This window comes from Musca domestica, unplaced genomic scaffold (assembly GCF_030504385.1).
Source record: "Musca domestica strain aabys unplaced genomic scaffold, Musca_domestica.polishedcontigs.V.1.1 236, whole genome shotgun sequence".
NCBI classification, from domain to species: Eukaryota; Metazoa; Arthropoda; class Insecta; order Diptera; family Muscidae; genus Musca; species Musca domestica.
In genome coordinates, this window is record NW_026712270.1 from 775,616 (window position 1) to 785,773 (window position 10,158).

At 27.1% G+C, this 10,158-nt stretch overlaps 1 protein-coding gene across 1 annotated transcript; it reads right to left on the minus strand.

Annotated features, from left to right (window-relative positions):
• Positions 1-1,513: 1,513 nt before the first annotated feature.
• LOC131802736 (general odorant-binding protein 19d-like) lies at positions 1,514-7,222 on the minus strand. The gene is made up of 5 exons (XM_059123182.1): positions 7,120-7,222; positions 4,552-4,624; positions 3,233-3,321; positions 3,030-3,160; positions 1,514-1,664 (listed from the first exon to the last, which is right to left on the minus strand). The coding sequence occupies exons 1-5, from the start codon at positions 7,171-7,173 to the stop codon at positions 1,592-1,594; spliced, it is 420 nt and encodes a 139-aa protein (XP_058979165.1). The 5' UTR covers positions 7,174-7,222; the 3' UTR covers positions 1,514-1,591.
• Positions 7,223-10,158: the final 2,936 nt, after the last annotated feature.

Here is a 10,158-nt window from a genome sequence, read left to right on the forward strand (position 1 = left end):
AAAATTGAAGGATGATGTGAATGAATATAAATGCGGTTTCCTAAAAAATCAAGTGCATGAAGTCAAGTTCGAATTTATGGCTGCTAAGGAGAGAGCACATGCAGTAGGAGTTCAAACAAATCTCAACCTAAAGTCCTTGGGGGAGAAAGTAAAACTGCTTTCGGAGAGGTTGGCTTCTTTGAACAAGGTCCGTCAAGTAGCTGGGATAGTCAAAAAAAAAAAAAAAAAAAATTATGAAAGAGTTGGAGTGGAAGACCCCATTAACGAAGTAGAATTACTTGGGGAAGAAAAATAATCCTGTCATGAAAACTTGAAAGGTTAGCTCTCAAGCACTGAAGAATCGAAGTGGAAAAGAAAGCAAGATGTCCTATCCACGTGGAAACGGAACTCGACAGAAGTCAAGGATGAACTATACGCCAGCGAGATGAAGCCGAAAAACGATGGTCATCTCCGAATGCTGGAATAAAACGATGCTGAAGGAAGCTTATGTTGTCAGGAAGATAAAGATACTTAGTGGAGGTGGTAATGCTAGAAAAAATTGAAGGATGATGTGAATGAATATAAATGCCGTTATCTTTGTAGATCATTAACTCAATGCCGAATTGATGGTTGCTGAGATGGGAGAGAGCACGTACAGTAAGAGTTCAAACAAATCTCAACGTAAAAGCTACGGAGGAGGAATTTAATTAAAATAGCTTTTGGAAAAGGCCTCAGCTTCTCAACGAGCTGAGTGCTAACGCAATAAGTTATCAGCAAACATTTAAGCAACTACCAAAGAGTTGCAGTAGAAGACTCCATTACTGAAGTTGAAGTACTTTGGGGGGGAAGAAAAAGAAGTAGGTCTTAGGGAATATTTTTATGAAAAAATATTTAGTGTCTTACGGCCACTCAATTTGCTAGGCAACTCTCTTATATGTATGTTTAGATATGCACCGAAAATTTTCCTCGAGTGTAAAAAAATTAATTACTTTTGGTTGCAAATCTAAGAAAAATCTCGTCTGGCTAGAATTCACAAAGCAGTGTGATTCATACAAAGTACCTGTAGAAAATTCTCACATTAATTAATACTCAACACAGCTACAGATTATTGCCATCAGCAGCATCTGTTGCGGAATACGAAACAAAACGGCAGCTACTAAAAAAATCTGATATACAACGTGACGTGAAAGCAATCTTCCGAACTTGTCTAGAAAAATTAACAACTGTTTGTTTTTATTTGAAGACTCATATTGAATTAAATTACAATTTTCTATCAATAGCTTTGTAATTTTTTCCAAAGATTTGAATTGAGTTTCGAGACGAGATTTGTAATTTAGATTTTATAACAATTTTTCTATGAATAAAAAAAAAAAATATTGTAGAGAATAAATAGTAATTATTTAAATTATTCACTAAAATTCTACCCAGGAAAAAACGGAAAGACCAGTAAAATAATTAAAACAATTTTTAAAAAATTTTATTGTATTTTATAATGGAATTATTAGGTGATTCATTCCCATAAACAACGGAAAATATATGTCCCAATTAACCGAATATATTTATTTTAGAAAAAAAAAAAACAACTTCATTTAAATATAAAAAATATTGGAATTTAATCATCCATAATGCCATGCTCCTGGGCATATTTATTCATGCAAGTAATATACTGGCCAGCAGCTTCACAGCTGAAAAGAAAATTTTAAATATTTTAATTCATATAATTTCGTTCTTAAAAAATGGGAAAACTAATAAAAATTCCATTGAATATTTTTTAATAAAAAAAAAAATTAATTCAAATTTTTTTTGGAAATAAAATTTTCAGGTCTTTCTTTTTACACATATTTTTTATTTTATTTTGAAATAAATTTTTTCAAGATTACCTTTCAAGGTCTCGACACCAAGCTCTCGGCATATTCCAGTTTTATTGGAATATGTCATGTTTGAAGGAGGCCCTTCAACAAAAAAAAAAAAAAAACGCTTTTATAAGAGGTCCTTGAAAAATCCACTTTTTGGGGGTCTTTGAAAAAAAAAAAACACGTTTGTAGGTGCTCCTTCAATATATCCGGGTGTATAGGAGATACTTGATAATATTCACGTTAAATTTTTTTTTTTAAAAAATCCACGTTTTTGGTAGATTCTATAAAAATATCCCTGATAAAAAACAACACTTACAAGAGGTCGTTGGAAATATATTCCTTAAGGAAACTCCACGAGGTCGTTGAAAAAATATTTTTTAAAAAATCCACGTTTATAAGAGTTGCTTGAAAAAATATTTTTTAAAAAATCCACGTTTATAAGAGTTGCTTGAAAAAATATTTTTTAAAAAATCCACGTTTATAAGAGGTACTTGAAAAAATATTTTTAAAAAATCCACGTTTATAAGAGGTCCTTGGAAAAATATTTTTTTAAAAAAAATCCACATTTATAAGAAGTACTTGAAAAATATTTTTTAAAAAAATCCACGTTTATAAGAAGTACTTGAAAAAATATTTTTTAAAAAATCCACGTTTATAAGAGGTACTTGAAAAAATATTTCTTAGAGGTACTTGAAAAAATATTTCTTAAAAAAATCCACGTTTATAAGAGGTACTTGAAAAAATATTTCTTAAAAAATCCACGTTTATAAGAGGTACTTCAAGAAATATTTTTTAAAAAATCCACGTTTATAAGAGGTACTTGAAAAAATATTTTTTTAAAAAATCCACTTTTATAAAAGGTACTTGAAAAAATATTTTTTAAAAAATCCACGTTTATAAGAGGTACTTGAAAAAATATTTTTAAAAAATCCACTTTTATAATAGGTACTTGAAAAACTATTTTTTAAAACATCCACGTTTATAAGAGGTGCTTGAAAAAATATTTTTTTTTAAATCCACGTTTATAGGAGGTACTTGAAAAAATATTTTTTAAAAAATCCACGTTTATAAGAGGTACTTGAAAAATATTTTTTTAAAAAATCCACGTTTATAGGAGGTATTTGAAAAAATATTTTTTAAAAAATCCAATATTTTTGAAAAAAAGGAAATTAAAAAATATATAATCCCACTTACGGATCTTCATGAAAATCCAAAGACTCACACGACTCAACCAAGGTGGCTGCCAAATGAATTTTATCCTCATCATGAATGACGACCTCAGCCAATTTGATGGCCTTTTCTTTGGACAAGTCACCATCAACTAACTGCCAACATTCGATAAAGAAATATTTCAGTTATTTTCCTTTTAATATAAATAATTTCATAATTTTTCTCACCACACCCAAATGACGCATTAGACAGGCCCGCATACATTTGGCCTCCTTGCTGACCGGCGGAAGACGGGCCTTAAATGTTTCAATGTCCTCTAAAATTAAAGAAATTTAAAGAAAGTTGAAAAATTCTATTGAAATAAATGCAATATGCCTGAGTAAAAAGTAAGCGCCTGAAAGTATGCTTTACTCAATAAAACCATAGGTTTTCTCTTTGTCGAGAAGAAAAGAGGCAATAATTAGATGACTGACTTAAAATCAACGCCCAAACGAAACGGCTGAAGCTGGAGTCTTGAAATTTTGCACTAGGGCCAGTCCTGATGCGTAGGCTATTCCTGAGCTGTATTCCATATATTTACCTGAATATCGTTGTTACGGAGTGCATATTACGGCTGTGGGTAACAAATATAACAAATCGGATGAACAATATATATGTGGGAGCCATAGCTATATCTGAACCGATCTTCACCAAATTTGGCATACTTGCTTCTAGACCCAATTCGGTCGTATGTACCAAATTTCATCCTATTTGGGTAAATATTAGTGCGATTGGTGCACAATAAAATGTAAATCGGACGAAGTTATATATGGGAGATATATCCAAATCTGAAGCGATCTCGATAAAATTTAGCAAAGGTATTTCTGAGCTGCATTTGATATATTTCCCCAAATATTGTTGTCGCAGAGTGCATATTACGACTGCGGAGGACTTAAAAATTACAAATCGGATGAACAATATATATGGGAGCTATAGCTTTATCTGAACCGATTTCGATCAAATTTTGCATACTTATTTTCAGGCCTAATTTGGTTGTATGTGCAAAATTCCATAATATTCGGGTGGGCATTGTACCTAAACTCGTCAAAATGCCGAATATGGGAAAGTACTGATATATGGGGCCTATACGAAGACGTGGACCTGCACAGACAATTTTCTGTCATAGGCTGTAGTATCCATTACGAACTTCAAATACCAAATTTGAAATAATTCCGGTGAATAATGTCGCTAAAATCATCAAAATACCGAATATAGGGAGGTACTGATGTATGGGGGCTATACGAACACGTGGACCTGCACAGACAATTTTCTGTCATAGGCTGTAGTATCCATTACAAACTTCAAATACCTAATTTGAAAGAATTCCGGTGAATAATGTCGCTAAAATCATCAAAATACCGAATATCGGGAGGTACCATTATATGGGGGCTATACGAAGACGTGAACCGACATGGTCCATTTACGAACTTACGATCTGCCTGCTGGTAAACTATGCATTTATTGCAAAATATTTAAAAAATAAAATAATTAATTCTATGCAACTTACCATCAGTGGCCCCTTCTTCTTCCTTGCACTCCTCGACTATGGTCAGAACATTTTCCCTTGTAATATCTTCGGCCTAAAAATACAAAAAAATTAATTAAATTAAAAAAAAAAAAAAAATGCGGACCGAAAGGGCAATGGAAGAATATTAACAAGGCAAAAAAAATAAATAACAAAAAAATAGTTTTAAAAAACCCACGACCTTTATTTTTATGGAAAAATATTTTTTTTTAAAAAATTCATGTCTTTTACTTTTGTGGAAAAATATATTTTTTTAAAAATCCACGTCTTTTACTTTTGTGGAAAAATATTTTTTTAAAAAATCCACGTCTTTTACTTTTGTGGAAAAATATTTTTTTAAAAAATCCACGTCTTTTACTTTTGTGGAAAAATATTTTTTTAAAAAATCCACGTCTTTTACTTTTGTGGAAAAATATTTGTTAAGCAGTCCACATCTTTTATTTCTGTGGAGAAGTATTTTTTTATAAAATCCACGACTTTTGTTTTTGTAGAAAAATATTTTTTTAAAAAATCCACGTCTTTTACTTTTGTGGAAAAATATTTTTTTAAAAAATCCACGTCTTTAACTTTTGTGGAAAAATATTTTTTTAAAAAATCCACGTCTTTAACTTTTGTGGAAAAATATTTTTTTAAAAAATCCACGTCGTTTACTATTGTGGAAAAATATTTTTTTAAAAAATCCACGTCTTTTACTATTGTGGAAAAATATTTTTTTTAAAAAATCCACGTCTTTAACTTTTGTGGAAAAATATTTTTTTAAAAAATCCACGTCTTTTACTTTTGTGGAAAAATATTTTTTTAAAAAATCCACGTCTTTAACTTTTGTGGAAAAATATTTTTTTAAAAAATCCACGTTTTTTACTTTTGTGGAAAAATATTTTTTAAAAAATCCACGTCTTTTACTTTTGTGGAAAAATATTTTTTTAAAAAATCCACGTCTTTTACTTTTGTGGAAAAATATTTTTTTAAAAAATCCACGTCTTTTACTTTTGTGGAAAAATATTTTTTTAAAAAATCAACGTCTTTTACTTTTGCGAAAAAATTTTTTTTTTTAAAAAATCCACGTCTTTTACTTTTGTGGAAAAATATTTTTTTAAAAAATCCACGTCTTTTACTTTTGTGGAAAAATATTTTTTTTAAAAATCCACGTCTTTTACTTTTGTGGAAAAATATTTTTTAAAAAATCCACGTCTTTTACTTTTGTGGAAAAATATTTTTTTAAAAAATCCACGTTTTTTACTTTTGTGGAAAAATATTTTTTTTAAAAATCCACGTCTTTTACTTTTGTGGAAAAATATTTTTTTAAAAAATCCACGTCTTTTACTTTTGTGGAAAAATATTTTTTTTAAAAAATCCACGTCTTTTACTTTTGTGGAAAAATATTTTTTTTAAAAAATCCACGTCTTTTACTTTTGTGGAAAAATATTTTTTTTAAAAATCCACGTCCTTTACTTTTGTGGAAAAATATTTTTTTAAAAAATCCACGTCTTTTACTTTTGTGGAAAAATATTTTTTTAAAAAATCCACGTCTTTTACTTTTGTGGAAAAATATTTTTTTAAAAAATCCACGTCTTTTACTTTTGTGGAAAAATATTTTTTTTAAAAATCCACGTCTTTTACTTTTGTGGAAAAATATTTTTTTAAAAAATACACGTCTTTTACTTTTGTGGAAAAATATTTTTTTAAAAAATCCACGTCTTTTACTTTTGTGGAAAAATATTTTTTTAAAAAATCCACGTCTTTTACTTTTGTGGAAAAATATTTTTTTTAAAAAATCCACGTCATTTATTTTTATGGAAAAATATTTTTTTAAAAAATCCACGTCTTTTACTTTTGTGGAAAAATATTTGTTCAGCAGTCCACATCTTTTATTTCTGTGGAACAATATTTTTTTAAAAAATCCACGTCTTTTACTTTTGTGGAAAAATATTTTTTTAAAAAATCCACGTCTTTTAGTTTTGTGGAAAATATTTTTTTTAAAAAATCCACGTCTTTTACTTTTGTGGAAAAATATTTTTTTTAAAAAATCCACGTCATTTATTTTTATGGAAAAATATTTTTTTAAAAAATCCACGTCTTTTACTTTTGTGGAAAAATATTTGTTCAGCAGTCCACATCTTTTGTTTTTGTCGAGAAATATTTTTTCATAAAATCCACTTCTCTTATTTTTGTGGAAATACTTTTTTTAAAAATTGCGGACTGAAAGGGCAATGGAAGAATATTAACATGGCAAAAAAAATAAATAGCAAAAAAAAATTACAAAACCTGCCACAGACCTATGTGTTTGTGTCTTAAGTCTTTCGTTTTATTTGGTATTATTTGTTTGTGAGTTTGAAAAATTTGTTTTGTTTTTATAAAAATAATAAATATGAAACTAAAACAGGTTAACAAAAATAGTTTAAAGAACAAATGTTTAATAAATAGATTTATTTGAAAAAAAAAAAAACAAAAGACTTAAGACACAAACCTGACTCTTAAAGTGGCCTTTTTGAGATTATTTGATTTCCTTTATTAATTATTTATATACAAAATTTTAATTGATCTTCTTACCTTCATATAACACACCAGCACGGCTAGGAATCCAATTGAACTCCAGGAATTCATTTTTCTTAAATTTCAAATAATTAAAAAAAATAATTTCCGCTTAATATTCAAAGTTCTCTCCCGCTATCAATCGACTGCCAATCATCAATGACTTCATTTCCATTTATATTTATTTTTTCCCAAAAAAAATCTTTCAACAATTTTTTTAATTAATAGTTTCATTGTGGGAAGGCAATTTCAATGATAGCCCAATGACATGCTGCCATAGATTAAGATTTATCCATAGGATATTTTGGAAAATAATCCCAAAAATATTATAAACCAAATTTATATTTAGGCATTAATCCGACGGAGCAATAATGCGCTGGGAATTGGAATTAATTTGGCATTTCATTTGATTTTCAAAATTGAATTTATAAATACAAATTGGTGTTTAAAAAATTACATTTGTTTTCTGTTTGCATATCAATTACTGTGGGTGTTGAGTAATAAATGCGGGAGATAGAGATCAATTGCTTATGAATATTTACAGCAGCATTAAAAAGTACAAAAGTTGCATTGAATAAATTTATTATCAATTGAATATCACGGGGAGGGTTAGAAAATTCATGTATCATCCATCCATCCACATCCTTTATTTTTGTGGAAAAATATTTTATTAAAATATCCACGTCTTTTATTTTTGTGGAAAAATATTCTTTGGAAAATTCACATCTTTTATTTTTGCAGAATTTTTAAAAAAATTTCCACGTCTTTAATTTTTGTGGAAAAATATTCTTTGAAAAATGCACATCTTTTATTTTTGTAGATTTTTTTTTAAATATCCACGTCTTTTATTTTGTGGAAAAATATATGTACTTATTTTTAATCTACGTATTTTATTTTTGTGAGGAATATTTAAAAAAAAATCCACGACTTTTATTTGTGTGGAAATACGTCTTTTAAAATATCCACGTCCATTATTTTTGAGAAAAAATATGTTTTTTAAAACATCCAGGTTTTTTATTTTGGAGAAATATATATTTTTAAAAAATCCACGTCCTTTGTTTTTGTGGAAATTATTTTTTTAAAGAATCCAATTTTTTTGTTTTTGTGGAAAAATATTTTTTAAAAAATCCAAGTCTTTTATTTTTGTAGAATTTTTTTTTTAATACAAATATTTTTTTTTAAAAATCACGTCTCTTATTTTTGTGAAAAAATATTTTTAAATAAAAATCCATGTCTTTTATTTTTGTGGGAAATATTTTTTAAAAAATACACTTTCATTATTTTTGTGGAAATACGTTTTTTAAAAAATATTTCTATTAAAAAATTCTTCCTTTAATTTCGTGGATTTTTTTTTAAATCTACGTTTCTTTTTTTGTGCAAAAATATTTAAAAAAAAAAATCACATCTGTTACTACTTCGAAAAAAAATTAAAAAATCCACGTCAGTTGCTACTTTGAAAAAATATTTTTTTAAAAATTCCCCGCTTGTTGATGCTTTAAAAAAAATATTTTTTAACATTCCATGTCTGCTATTTTGCTATTTTTAAAAATAATATTTTTTGAAACATATACGTCTCTTCGCTTATCTGAAAAAAAAATTAAATCAACGTCTGCCCCTCACTTGAAAAAATATTTTTTTTAAATCCACGTCTGTCGTTCATTTGAAAATATATTTTTTTTTTATCCACGTCCTTTATTTTTGTGGATTTTTTTTTTAATCCAAGTCCTTTATATTTGCGAAAAAAATATTTTTTTTAAAAAATCCACGACTTTTGTTAAATTTTTCTAAACACCCATGTCCATTATTTTTGTGTAAAAATATTTTTTAAAATATTCACATCTATATATTTATGTGGAAAATATTTTTTTTTTAATTAAACCCAATTATTTTTTTTGACTTTTATTTTTGTGGAAAAATGTTTTTAAAAACATAAAGTATATATTTGTGGAAGAAAACTCCACGTCTGTTGCTACTTTGAAAAAAATATTTTTTAAAAAATATCCACGTCTGTTGCTACCTCGAAAAAAATATTTAAAAAAAATCCACGTCTATTGTTCCTTTGAAAATATATTTTTTCATAAAAAATCAACGCCTGTTTGCTTTTGAAAAAAAAATATTTTTCTTAAAAATCCACGTCTGTTTGCCTTTGAAGAAATATTTTTTTTTAAATATTTTAGAGATGATAGTTTTTATTGCTATTTTGAAAAAAAAAATTATGAGAACCCACTACTGTTGCTTTTTTGACAATATTCTTTTGAAAAATCTACTTCTGTTGCTATTTTGAAAATATATTTTTTAAAAAATCCAAGTCTATTACATTTTTTAATCTATACCTGGTACTACTTAGAAATAAATATTTTTTTTAAATCCACGTCTATTTTAACATTAAAAAAAATTATTTTTTAAACAACCAACTTCCGTTTGCCACGACTGTGTGTTTTTTTGAAAAAATATTTTTTAAGTATCCACGCGTGTAGCTACTTTCAAAAAATATTTTTTTTAATGTTCAACGTCAGTTGTTACTTTGAAAAAAAATTTTTTTTTATAAAATCGACATCTTTTAGTCTTTGAAAACAAATTTTTATAAGAAAATCTACCTCTATCCTGATCTTTAAATATTCAATTTTGTCGTGGTCCTTAAAATATCCTATAAAAAATCCACGTTTGTCCTGGTCTTTAAAGAAATATTCTTTATGAAATTTTGGTTTGTCCTGAACATTTTGCAAATATTTTTTAAAAACGCCGTGTTTGTCCTGGTACTTTTACAAATATATATTTTTTTAAATTCCGCGTTTTTGAGAAGAAAACTCATTAAAAGCCTCGTTTGTTCTGGTCTTTAAAAAATTCACGTCTTTCCTGGCCCGCTGTTACTTTGAATCATATATTTAAAAAAATCTCGTCATTTGCCACTTTAAAGAAATATTTTTTTTTAAATTTACGTCTGCTGCAGCTTAAAAAAATATTTTTTTTAAAAATCCATAACTGTTGCTACTTTGAAAAAAAAATTGAGCAACATCGTTTAGTCTTCAAAAATATATTTTTAAAATAAAATCTAGA